This window comes from Ochotona curzoniae, unplaced genomic scaffold (assembly GCF_017591425.1).
Source record: "Ochotona curzoniae isolate NIBS_2020 unplaced genomic scaffold, NIBS_Ocur_1.0 scaffold_4701, whole genome shotgun sequence".
Lineage (NCBI taxonomy): Eukaryota > Metazoa > Chordata > Mammalia > Lagomorpha > Ochotonidae > Ochotona > Ochotona curzoniae.
Window position 1 is genome coordinate 61,083,628 of NW_024467122.1, and position 13,266 is coordinate 61,096,893.

At 45.2% G+C, this 13,266-nt stretch overlaps 1 protein-coding gene across 6 annotated transcripts in view; it reads right to left on the reverse strand.

The window, feature by feature from the left end:
• Positions 1 to 1,762: 1,762 nt before the first annotated feature.
• NEDD4 (NEDD4 E3 ubiquitin protein ligase) overlaps positions 1,763 to 13,266 on the reverse strand; it is a 125,799-nt gene continuing 114,295 nt past the window's right edge. For all 6 annotated transcript variants that reach the window (XM_040968753.1, XM_040968751.1, XM_040968749.1 and 3 more), the window contains 5 exons: positions 9,735 to 9,794; positions 9,540 to 9,647; positions 8,454 to 8,550; positions 5,075 to 5,147; positions 1,763 to 4,599 (listed from right to left, as the gene is read on the reverse strand). In XM_040968753.1, the coding sequence (XP_040824687.1) occupies positions 4,497 to 4,599; positions 5,075 to 5,147; positions 8,454 to 8,550; positions 9,540 to 9,647; positions 9,735 to 9,794 (441 nt within the window). In that variant the 3' untranslated portion in view covers positions 1,763 to 4,496. The remainder of the gene's footprint in view (positions 4,600 to 5,074; positions 5,148 to 8,453; positions 8,551 to 9,539; positions 9,648 to 9,734; positions 9,795 to 13,266) is intronic.

Consider the following 13,266-nt stretch of genomic DNA (forward strand, 5'->3'; position numbering starts at 1 on the left):
AAATAGATACTGTTTTTAGCTGCTAAGTTTGTACAGCAGAAAACTAATGCACCTTGACATTTGACTGTAGGATTCCACTGCTCCTCTCCTTGTTGTGATTCATTATCCACTGAGGTTACAAACTGTGTGGCCTCAGGTGAGTTACTTGTCCTGGAGCCTATAAAAGCTGCCTCACTGTGTTTTTATGAAGATTAAATGGGATCCACATAAAGTGTTTACTGGCAGACCCGGGCGCTTGGCAGGCTCCCAGCCAAACTCCCTGTCTGTGTGTACACGTTTAGAGTCCCCAGTGTCTGCTTAAACACAGACTTTGCTGTGTACCATTTCAGTTTCAGTACATTCTGGGTGTTCAATATGCGTGTGCTTTATTCACCCGGAGTATTTACAGTATTTATCAGATCAAATTCATCAGGCATTTGTGTTGGAAAATGAATAAATGAATATGTGAAAAAGAAGTGTACAAATCCTGCTCTGTTCTCAGGCAGTCCAGGAGTTTGTAGGCAAGAATTCCACAAAGAACTATAGTACAGTGTCATTCATGCCGGAACACCCCAAATGCTGAGGCCACTGCACCCTCTCATTGCAGCCAAAATGCGGTGACTTCCCCATGTAGTCATGTGGGGTGCATGTATTCCGGGCACAGCCGACACACACGTCTGCAGGGAGGGGGCATGGAGGGTGCTGGAGCAAGGCAGGATATGCGGTTGGAACTGATCCCTAGGCTGAGGACAGACTGCCTTCCACGTTAAGCACCAGGCTTCACGCTTCTGCCGTGGAGCTCCCAGAGGTCTTCTGGCAGTAACCTGATCAGACTTGTTCATTACAAAGGACATGCTGGTGTGTGACAGAGGGGCTGGATTGGAGAATGCAGGAAGAGAGAGCCGTGGACACAGATTCTGTGCCGTAAGCATCTTGTGCTTTCAAGGGAAATACACAGCAATTCCCCCTCAGCCCTTGATTCATAATGGGGTCCTGAGATTTTAACTCCTTATCTTAATGTCAGTTGTCACATGCACATGTGAGGTGCAGGGGGAACACAGTAGGTGCTCCCTGGGTGGGAGAGGCATGGCATGGGCCATATTCCTGCAGCTATGAAATGGCCTGAGGCCCAGGGATGAAACCTATGGTCTGGATTTCAGCAGAAACCTGGGGATGAAAAAGTACCTTCCCAGGTGGACTTGAAGGAGTGCACTGAATGGACTTGCTTCTGGGTGGGAAGCTTCCTGGGGCTGGAGGAGGGAAAGATGTTTTGAAAATATGGACTGGCTGATTTATTTGAAAGGCAAAGTGCTAGAGGTGGGAGGTGGGGTGGGGAAGGGATGGAGGGAGGGAGAGAGAGAGAGAGAGAGAGAGAGAGAGCGAGCAGGTTCGCTCCCCCAGATACCCACTGGGGAAAGCTTTCTTCACAGAAGTTATACTCAGTGACACTGTCCTGAGCCAGGGTTGGTCTCCTAGTTGAGTAACATTGTGCCAGACAGCCATTTCTCTGTGTTTTGCTTTTCTGAGTATCTTATTAACAACCAGAGTTTTGGAAAAAAAAAATTTGGTACAGTGGAAATGAATTACCTATGGTTAACAGTTTATAATCATGTTAGTTCACCAGTAACAAGCTCAAGATTGCCATGAGAAGGCAGCTGTCTTGCACAGGGCTGCACTGAAAGACATCACCTGGTACATGGGCTTGGAAACATTTCTATTTAACATTCCAAAAAATGAGGCAGAGGGTTTCGTTTAAAATTAGAATAGAATTTTATTTGTGAAATCCAGATCTTACAAAATTTGTAACAAATTTTGGCATATTAATCTTGGTATATTTCCATCTCAGATTTTTAAAAAATGTCAATGGTTTATAATCAAAACGATTTATATTCGAATCTTAGATGGAATAATGTCACCATTATAAATAAACTGAAACAAATTCCACTTGGATTCTGGCTATGATGTAATGCGCTTGTAATATAACTGTTAATGATTTTTTGATTAGAGAAAAATATAGGCTCAAGTGATGTGCTTATAATGCCTAGAAAACTAGGATATTGTCGCTTGCTGAACATGACCCTCCTGACTCGCCCACAGAAGGCAGCCGATACTTGTCGATGTGGGACGAGGGGCTGTTTCCGGCTCCTCTGGCCTGACAGCCCACACCAGGAGAGCAGGGAATGATGGTCGCTGGGAGCTGCTAGGAGACAATCTGGTTTCCTTCCCACCAGGTTCTTTCTGAGCAGCAAGATCAGGTTCTGCATTTCCTCAGTCTCTGGCGACTGCTGTAACTTACACAAGTGATATTTGAGTAATCATTTGGTAAAATTCTGCTTCAAAAAAATAGTTTTCACATTCAGTTCTGTGCAGTGAGAACATTTCCAAAATTAACTGCCCCATAGGAGTACAGCATTGCTGGTGTGGGGAAAAAGAATTCTGGTGGTAAGATCTGCCTAGAGATAAAGATTGATACCCATCTGGGCATGCGTGCCAGACATGCTCCTACTTCCTTGTCCATGAGGGCTCCTTGCTGTTTCACAGGAGATGCTTCTCTGGGGTACAAGCAATATGTGCCCGTGATGGGGCCAAATCTGATGGCCAATTCCACACATCCTCTGATGGCGCGCAGTCCTTCACAGATCCCAGGGCCAGGTCTCTTATCTCTGGAACATCCAACAGTCTGGGATGACAGTAAGGCTGGGACAGAGTTACTTGCACACGGCAGATGAACAGGAGGAGCCTGGAGCCCAGAGAGGTCATGCTGTTCAGTGCACACAGGTGCAAGACAACAGCCAGGTTGGCCCTGGCCAGCGTTCTGGAGCGCTGGCTGATGCTGCTGAAGACACTACGGGGTGGGGTCGGGTGCGTCGATCCGTGGATCCTGTCCTTAAACTGCACTGAGGCTGTGCTGTTTGGAAAGTGGTTTTACCACTGTCACATTTGAGATCTCTCCCAGGTACTCATGCTACCATATCTCAACACACTTAAGCCAGGAAGAGCCAGAGTACAGTTTTATAACTCTCATAGAGCATATGCATATATGCCAGAAGATTCATAACATATATTTACAATTACTCCTAAGCCATTGAGATTGATTGAGGAATAGGTTTAATTTTTCCAGAACCATTTTCTACAGGAACGCATGGAGTCGTATACCCTGTATCTTTGGAGGTGCCTTGGAACCTACAACACTTCCCTTTGGCCTTATTTTGGACTCACGCATTCATGTACGTACGTCCATGTTCCTTGAGGATGAGAACGGAGCTGGATTTCTCTGAAGCGGACCACTTCGACCCCTGGGGCCTCGCGCAGTGCCGGGGACAGCAGGCACTCAGTAAGCGCTCGCCGAATGCGTGCACATGTCATTCTGTACTTGAGTTTGGTTAAAGCAGGATTCTCCCTAAGAGCTTTGGACTTACAACAAAATATCATCATTTTCATAGTAAACAGTATTTTTCTTTTTAAAAAAAGCACAAGAAATATGGTAACAAATTGAACACAAATTCTGCATTACGATTCTTTGGTTATTTTTTAACAAAGTATTTTTTTCTTACTAAAGTGATACTAAAAATATAAAAATGCAACTACAGAAATTAGCTTAGCCTGTAAACACAATAAACCCTGTAAACATATATTTACTACATAATTGTGCAAGTATAAAGAATGAATTGTAAAGGCAGGTACTTACTATACATTTAACTTACTTCTTCAAGTCATACTTAGAAATACTGCTTCTAGAGCTGTAATGTTTGAAAGAATTCTAACTACATGAAAACATGAAAAAAAAAAAGATGGCTATACCAAAGAATTCTGTGCTGTGAAGGCAAGGGAAAGACTTTAATACTTTTCCCCACCGCAATTAAGAATTTGCTTCACACGGCGTATGTGTCACCTGGCCGACAAAAACTGCAAACTCACAAGAGCCACATACTTTTCAAGTGAAGTAAACAATTTTTTGCAAGTGAGTCAGTTGACTAAAAATAGAGAGTAATGCACTTTCCAAGTTTTTTTTTTCTTTCTAAAAATATGGGCAGTAAGGTGCAAAAGGCAGGGGTACAAGAAAATAAATAGCTGCAAATAGCAGTCGATATATTGTAGTTTACTAAATAGTAAAGCATTATTCCACCCAGACCCCTCCAATTTCAGGTTTCCTTCTCAAAAAGCATCAAATTTTTCACACATGACACTTATCACAAATGTTTCACAGTTATAATTTCAGTAGTTTAAGAAAGAATTGCCTGGCTAATACTGTAACAGAGGTCAATGTCAAGGGCAAGACTGTTTCAGAAACACAGGGCTCATATCCTTTAGTGTAAAGACAGGATGCAACAACTGTGTAAATGCAACATACCGAAGTGACTAAAATAATGGTAAAGTTGTCGGGCTATTCCAATGTGTGTGTTTAAATATAATTTTCTCCAACCAGCGGCCAAGTTTTAGTTACCTGGAAAATTTTTAAGTCAAGATTTTGTTTATAAAATGGAGGGAGCAAAATACCACAGATGGCTCTTGGTAATCTAATCAACTCCGTCAAAACCCTGAGTGTTTTCAATGGCCATCTGAAGTTTATCCCACAATTCTTCGAAGGACTCATAGGGTGGCAGGTCCAAGCGATTAAAGCTGAAAGCACAGAGAGGAGCTGGTTAGGAAGGGTGCTGACAAAGCATGTGTGGTTATGGAAACGGTGAATGGGCTCCAACCACACTGACAGGGGTCTCCTCCTGTGGCGGGGGAGGCTGGGACTCTTGGCATGACCCTCCCTACTGCCCAGCCCAAGGACTCCAGGGCAGAGTTCAGTTTTCGCCTCAACTGCCATTTCAGGTCAGGTTGGAGCACTCTTGGGATAGCCCATCACTCAGGAGACAGAGGCAACCGACAGTCAACAGTCAGATGGACCTTTCCAGTCTTCAGGTACCTGACTTCAAGTCCAGGTCTACTGGCAGAGAAACACCTGTGCCTGGGTTAGAGTCCCTGCCTTCCTCCTACACAGCACCAGAGGGAGCCAGACCCGCCAGCACTACACTCACAGTGGCAGGGGTAGGGTGAGGTGATGGGGGCGCCAGTGTGCGTGTAGGGGAAGCACTACACCACTTACCAGGTGTGAGCTCTGGGCAACTTCTCCGGCGTACCCCACTGCTCCACGGTGAATGACTGTGGTCCATTTGAGCCTGGAGGAAGGAAGAGCTTCTTCAGCTTCTCTGCCTCCACACAGGAGTCAGCAGTTCAAAACTCACTTTTCCCAGTGGAGAACCTGGACATCCAACAGGCTAACCTGGCTGGTTGGTTTGTTGTTGCTTTTCAAAGAAATGAAGCCTGCCCTGTGCTCAGGGGCGCCACCACGCGGCCATAAAGTGAGAGTGCTTCATCTACCATTTCATCTGTGACCACTGTGCCACCCTGGCTTTGGTGTGCTAACCAACTATAGACTTTATAGACTACAATGCAAGAGGGGGCAGACACCTGGCACGGTGGTTCAGCTGTGATGCGGCACATGCTGGAGTCGTCACTACTCTACTTCTGAGCCAGTTTCCTGATATTGTCTACCCTGAGAGGCAGCAAATGATGGCTCACAAGCTTGGGTCCCTGTCACCCCCGGGCAGAGCTGGATGTAGTTCTGGGCCCCTGGCATTAGCATGCAGACATCTGGGGAGTGAGCCAGTGAGGAGCCAGTTTCTCTGTTTTGGATATAATAAAAATTAATAATAATAAAAAACCCAAAGATGTTAAAAAAAAACCCCTCATTCCAACCATGGACTCTGAATAAACATCCTGCCATGACTCATGCTGAGCCCAGGTAGAGAGAATTTCATGTACATGTGGTCATATTATACAGTCTACATTTTTCTTTTATTTTGGACATTTTTAGAAGCTCTTCCTCTCCCTTTAGAGTTTCCATTTTGTTTTTCCTTCTCCAATCCTCAACATCCCCTAGCTACCGTGTAATTGATGTTGACAACCCAATCTGTAACTTTCCAGACTTCTCTTCATGTCTTATAATCATATCCAAATGTGTAGTGTATGTTAACTGCCAGAAGAAAGACTAAAAGTATTTAATATTCTCAATATTCACACTTTCTCAAAAACATAACTTCTCACACATCACCCATTTCAATTATGTTCAATTAAGAAAATGAATATCTGTCATCATTTTCCATATTTTCTAAATCATATTGTGCATATTTCTCTGCCTCTTGATTCTCTGACCTAAACAATCAACTGTCATTATTCCAAGTCAATGGATTAAAAACTTTCTGCTACTTATCGGCCAGGTAATATCGCATTGAAATAGGAACATTCTGAAACAACTTCTAGTTCTTTCTGTAACTACACAAAAATGCATGTTTACGTTCTCCCACATCTCTGGCTCCCGGCGTGGAGCTAATTCTAGCCAGTTTATGAGCTCGGTGGACGGCTGTGGCCTGCTGCAGAGGGAGGAGCGGCTGGAGACGCCACAGGGGAATCTGCTCCGCTGTGACTGTCCCTGGCCGGGGAAGAGGAGGGGTTTAGGGTGAAGACAATAAAAACACGAAGCCTACGGAATCCAAGTGGGCAAGAAACGGGTGAACTGGTTAGTGGCACAGCTAAGCACTGTGAGTGGCTGCAGAGGCAGGCACTGCCTGACAGGTGCTGCAGACACACCCAGATAAAGCTGCACAGGGCACCAGGCTGTTCCGGGAGAACCGGGGCTAAGCACTGCCCATGGAGCGTCACCTTAATCTGCAGGAACATTCACCTTAGTCGCTACCTGAGCAGCACTTCCCAACTCTAGTCCCCAATGATATTTGTTGCCAACTTTGGCTGCACTTTTTCTGAAAGATCTAGTTTCTTGTTTTTGTTTTTTTTCAAAGACTTATTTACTTTCATTGGAAAGGCAGATTCACAGAGAGGAGAGACAGAGGGAGATCCTCCATCCAATGGTTCATCCCTCAAGTGGGTACAACAGTCAGAGCCTAGCCGTTCGGAAGCCAGGAGCCAGGAGCTTCTTCTGGGTCTCCCACATGAATGCAGGGTCCCAATGCTCTGGGTCATCCTCCATTACCTTCCCAGGCCACAAGCAGGGAGCTGGATGGGAAGCAGGGCTGCTGGGATTAGAACCAGTGCCCATATGGGATCCCGTGTGCTCAAGGCAAGGACTCTAGCCACTAGGCTATTGCGCCAGGCCCTGTTCTTGCTTTTTAAAGTAAGTCATGTTATTGCAACTGACAGAGTAACAATCAATGTGGAAAAAAAAAGTTGCTGGAATCTGTGGGAAGCAGCATTTTTATTTTAATGAAAACACATCTCTGTGAATCTACTGGAACATAACTTGGTAGATACATAGAATTTGATTTTATGGACAAGCTGCACTAACTGTTTTAAATGTCACCAGATACATTTAGACTCATCACCAATTCTGCCACTTTCCCCAAAATGATGTGGAACAGTAGCCCAAGGAGAGGCTCCTCTTACCACAAAAGAGGAAAACTCTTTCATGATCAAATAAGTTCTGAAATTCTGCTTTTCTTTCTTTCTTTTTCTGCACAAAGTCTGAACAAGTCCTGAAGAAATCTATTCAGCTTTATTTAGCAGAGTATTTCCCAAAACATATTTCCACCTATGATATTACTTTTTTGTTAACACTGTGGAGTTTAAGTGCAGTACTGAACTACGATCCTAGAAACAATGCTCTTTCTGCAATGGAAGCTTAGTAGCATTAGAATGTAAACTGGAAGGCAGTAACGGGGGCAGCACTGCTTGGCATGCCAGCACCCTGGAAGGCAGCAGGTAAAGGACAAAGTACTTAGTTCCTGCCACCTGCACAGGAGACCTGGCGCAGTCCTGGGCTCTGGGCTTTGGTCGGCCCAGTCCTGGCTGATAAGGGAGCAAACCAGCAGTTGGCAAACCACTCTCTCATCTTTCTCTGCCTTTAAAATTAATAAATAATAACAAAAACAACATTCAAGAAAGTAACCAAAGCTATCTTATACTTGCAGTTTTCTCATTTTCTTTCTTTTTATTTATTTTTATTGGAAAGGCAGATTTAGAGAAGAGACACACTGAACGTCCATCCACTGATTCCAACCCCATGTGGCAGCAATGTCTGGAGCTGAGCCACGCTGAAGCCAGGAGCCAGGAGCTTCTTCTGGGTTTCCCAAGCAGGTGCAGGGTCCCTAAGCTCTGGGCCATCCTCAACTGCTTTCCCAAACAGGGAGCTGGATGGGAAGTGAAGCAGCCGGAACATGAGCCAGCATCCACATGGGATCCTGGTGCATGCAAGGCGAGGATTGAGCTACCGAGCCATTGGGCTGGGCCCTTTTCATTCCCTAATTAGGTGCAAAGACTTGCACATTTTAGCTTACTTAAGTGTGCTAATGATATCACTTAAAAATATCCATTTTTTTCTAATTAAGCTGAACATTAGTGTAAATGACAGACTGGAGGATTAGCTATGCAGAGGACACTTAACCACTGTTCTATCTGCAGAAAATCCTTACCATACAGTTCAGCAAATCCATTCATGGGAACACGGGATGTGCCGGTTACAAACTGAAGTAATCTTATTCTTTTCTCCGAATCCATCATTAAAACAGCCTGGATAAGAGAAAAACATTATTTAGAGAATGGCATGAGAGAGAGTTAAATAATCCTGAAAAATTATGCTATCAATTTAGACTATTAATAACCACTTGCGAAATTTGCATTTAAATTTTTTTATGGTAAAGTATGATATGCAGAGAGGAGGAGAGATAGAGAGGAAGATCATCCATCCATCGATTCAATCCCCAAGTTACCACAAAGGCCACAGCTAAGGTGATCCAAAGCCAGGAGCCAGGAGCCTCTTGGATCTCCCATGCAGGTGCAGGGTCCCAAGGCTTTGGACCATTCTTGACTGCTTTCCCAGGCCACAGGTTTGGATGGGAAGTGGAGCTGCTGGGATTAGAACTGGCAACCATATGGGATCCTGGTGTATGCAAGGTGAGCACTTTAGCTGCTAGGCTACCACACCGTGCCCAATTTCCATTTTTTAACTTTGTTTATGAGTTGTTTGCAAAGTCTTTTGATCCAAGATCAGATGGCCAAACTCTTTAACATGGATGAGTTTAATAAACGGACAAAATTTTCTTTTCAGCCATGGCTTGTGACTCTTTAAGTACATGTGTTGGAGTCCTGGAGTGTCAGCTGTAGTCCTCTCTGCGATAGTAACAGAGCCACACAGGAGTCCCAAGCGCGCACACACCACACACACACACACACACACACACACACACACACACACACACACACACACACACGTTACCACAGTTCTCTGGAGAGTCTTTTCTCTAGGAAAAATGCTACGTGCATTATCTGTTCAAAATTAACACTTGCTAAAATATCAACATTTTCCTTACTCATCTCTAAATATGAATGGAAGTGGGGGCCACCAGGAGGTGTACAGTAACTGCAAAGCCCAGGTTCATCTTTGCTGGGCTCTGTGGTTTTTTTCCTGCACTAGCTGTATGTGGGCCAGCTGCAGAGTTGACTTAAATGTGATCCAGTTTGTCAAACAGTCACGTATGAAGACAGAAGTTTCCAGTTACCTTCCAGAACCACTGTATGACTTGATGGCTGCCGCTGTAGCCGTTCTTATACTTGGTATGTTCTCTCCAGTCGTTCACGTCCACATCCCCCAAGCCACACATCAGAAGCTGTACAGTAACAGGTGGCAAGCTTAGAACCAAGACAAGACATGGGTACATGATTCCTGTCGTTAGCATAAAAATAGTATTTCTTACCTCTAGCTCATTTTCATCAAATATTTTAATGAGATCCTGTGGTATTAGTTCAAAAAATCCCTAGTGGGAGATGAAAAAAAAAAACCATTTTAAAGGTGGTTAGTGGGGGAGCAAAGGCTGTCTTATTGACTTCAGCTGCTGGATACTATTGGCGGGATCCCACGACCACATCCACTTCTCCTGCTTGATATTCAAGGGCCCTGGCAGAGTCCAGCATCCTACTGTCAAGATACATTCAACAGTTTCACTGGCAGTCCATCTTCAATTCGGAAGTTGAGGTGCACACTGCATTGTGTCTTTACATCTGGATGTGTAGTCCAATGTCCATGTCTATTATACAGTGACTATATATCCCCTTAAATGGAAAGCCATACAACAAAATTGACAAAAGAAAGAAAATTACAAAATGTATAGCAACATGAAGTTAAATAACATGCTACAGAATGACCTAGGCGCCACTAAAGAAATGAAAAAAAAAAAAACTTTAAGAAAACAGTGGTACTGTATCAGTGACCTATGTGTCACTGAAGAAATAAGAGAAAAAGCAACTTTTTTTTGAAGAAATAACAATAAAAACAAAAATATCAAAACCCATGAGATGTAGCCAAAAACTGTATTGAAAGGGACATTTATCACACCAGGTACTTACAAACAACCACAAAGTCTCAAATAAATGATCTAATGATGCATCTCAAGGACTTATTAAAAGAACAGGAAGCAAGTTCACAGCAAAAATAAATGGAATTGACACACAAAAAAACCCCCTACAAATTGTAACAGGAAAGAGCCATTTTTTAAAGATGAGCAAAACATGGCCACAATGTCAGCACACACTTAAATTAGAGGAATGATGAACTTCTGACTGTTTATGAAGAACTATACATTGTAGTAATAAAGGGGAAATGAGTGTGTGTGTGTGTGTGTGTGTGTGTGTGTGTGTGTGTGTGTGTGTGTGTGTGTGTGTGTGTGTAGGGGGGACCTGAGAGAGGAGGGGGAGCTCCCAGAGCCTAACAAACTCTATCATAAGAACAAAAACAAGCAAACAAGAAAATTCCAGGGCCCTGGCCTGAGACCTCAGCATCCCAGAGCCTGTGCTCTCTCCCACGCCTCCAAGCAGTTGCTTTCCAACCTCACACAGTTCCGGCCCCTTCTCCGCCACACCAGCCCATTTCTACCTGGTAATGCAGAACGGGCCCCTGGGCCTGGGTGCAGGCCCTGCTGGATCCACTGCAGGGGGCAGCGAGCTCATTCCTCACATCTTTCACTCTGCCCTGGCCTGACCTGCTTTCAAAACAAAATGTGCAAACACCTCTCTTGCTCCTGCCCAGCTCTGCCGAGTTCCTGAAGGTACACAAGCTTCCACAGCTGCGCCCCCACTGCTCCCCTGGCATCTGCCCTCTATATAGCCCTGTGCCCCTGGAACTACCAACAAACACTGCGAATTTGCCAGCATCCCCTAATCCACTTTACAGACCACTTCCAGAAGGACCTGGCTCGATGTGCCTGGAATCCCGAGCTGTCACCGTTTGTCCTTTCACACTCCATTCCTTCCCTACACTGGACTGCAGAGGCAACTCCACCCCATTCTCTGCCCGCTGACCCCTGGTGATCCAGCTCTGCCCCGCCCAGCACACCTGCTCCCCGTCTCTTGCTTTGGATTCTGGTCCAGCAGCCTAAGCTGCCAAGTTCTCTACAGTGTACCTCTGGGCAGTCCCCTTCTACACTTCACACATGCGGCTCCCCCGCTTGGAATGGCGTGTCTGCCTTTCCTGTGGCTGGCCAGGTCCACTGCTCTGTCCTGGCCCCTTCCGCTGCCTCTCCCTGCTTGGATTTGCACCTCCCTTCTGTGCTCAGTGGTCCTTGACACTTGCTGCTGTCCATTTCTCTTGCTGGCAGGGAGCGTGTGGGTTTTGCCTAGCACAGCACTTAGCACAGTGATGGAAAAAGCAGTGATGCCTATGAGAAGTCTTCAAAATTTCATAGAAAATAATTATGAAAACACAGTGCATAATTTGTTTTCATTCAAATCTGTATTGTCATAGGACCGGGATCAATTTGAGGCATTTGAGGAGCCAGTGCAGTGACTCAACTACTTAATCCTCCACTTTCAAGTGCTGGCATCCCATAAGGGCGACGGTTCTTATCCTGGCTGCTCCACTTCTGATCCAGCTCCTTGCTTATGGCCTGGGAAAGCAGTAGAGAATCATCCAGGACCTTGGGACTCTGCACCCACGTGGGAGACCGAGGTGGAACTAGCTCCTGATTTTGGGTTGGCTCAGCTCTAGCCTTTGCAGCCATTTAGGGAGTGAACCAGCAGATTGGAAGATCTTTCTCTCTCTGTAAATTTTATCTGTTTTCCATTTGAAATAAATAAGTCTTTTTATTGTTATCAGAGCAGTATCAAGCAAGGACAAACATCAAACAGGGGCCAGTACTGTGGCACAGTGGGTTAAGGCACCATCTGCTGTGCTGGCATCCCATAGAGGTGCCAGTTTAAGTCCTGGTTACTCTACTTCTGATCCAGCGTCCTGCTGATGTGGGAAAGAAAGCATAAGATGGCTCAAGCATTTGGGCCCCTGCAGCCATGTAGGAAATCCATATGCAGCTCCTGGCTCCCGGCTTTGGCCTGGCTATTGGCTGCTGTAGCCACAGAGGGAGTGAACCAGTAGATAGAAGAACTCTCTCTCTCTCTCGCTTTCTTAGGCTTTTAGATAAATAAGAAAAAAAAAAAAAAAAAAAAAAAAGAAATGTTTACACAACCACCACCATGGCAACAAAATTAAAAAAAGAAAAAATCAAGCGGATGGTGAAGTTTGGTGGAAGGATGGTAGAATCCCCAAAGCTTTACCAAATGTTTATAGGGGCTATGCTGCCAAGAAATCCGGACTCTACAGACTGTTCAAACACATCTTCACAGAGTTCAAGGTGAAGCCCCTCGTGGCAGAACATGCACACAGGTTGGAAGCAAAGAAACCTAATCCTGTTCACACCCCAACCGAAGAGGACTGGCAATGAACAGCAGAAACAACAGGGGCCCTTGCTGGTTGAGGGTAGACCATTCTGACCAAGACGTTACAGTGGAGTTAACTCTCTGCCGTATAGGTGGCAAAACGTTACACCCAGAGAACAGAGATGTCAAACAAGTAGGATGAGAATCTTGAAGGATTTCTTCCAAGAATGATACAGGAGGTAAAACAAGACGTCACCAGCCAGAACCTAAAGACAATGCATGAAGTCATGGCCGCCAGGGGATGGAAGGGGTCCATTTTCAGCCAATGCCAGGCCTCTGCTACCCACATGGGAGCCCAGACTGAGTATGGGGATCCAGGCAGAGGCAAGGTCGGCTGGTCAGAAGCACAAGTCATGATGCATTAAGCAGGGGTGTTCAAAGCATTTTGCTTGTTGGTTTTCTGGAGCGCCAAAGAACAGGAACAAGTGCTTATCATGCCAGAGTTTTGAGGCCCCCGGCCAGAGCTTTAGCACAAGAATGCCAGGAAGCCTCAGGGGAGAGGCTGCTCTGCTGGGACACCCT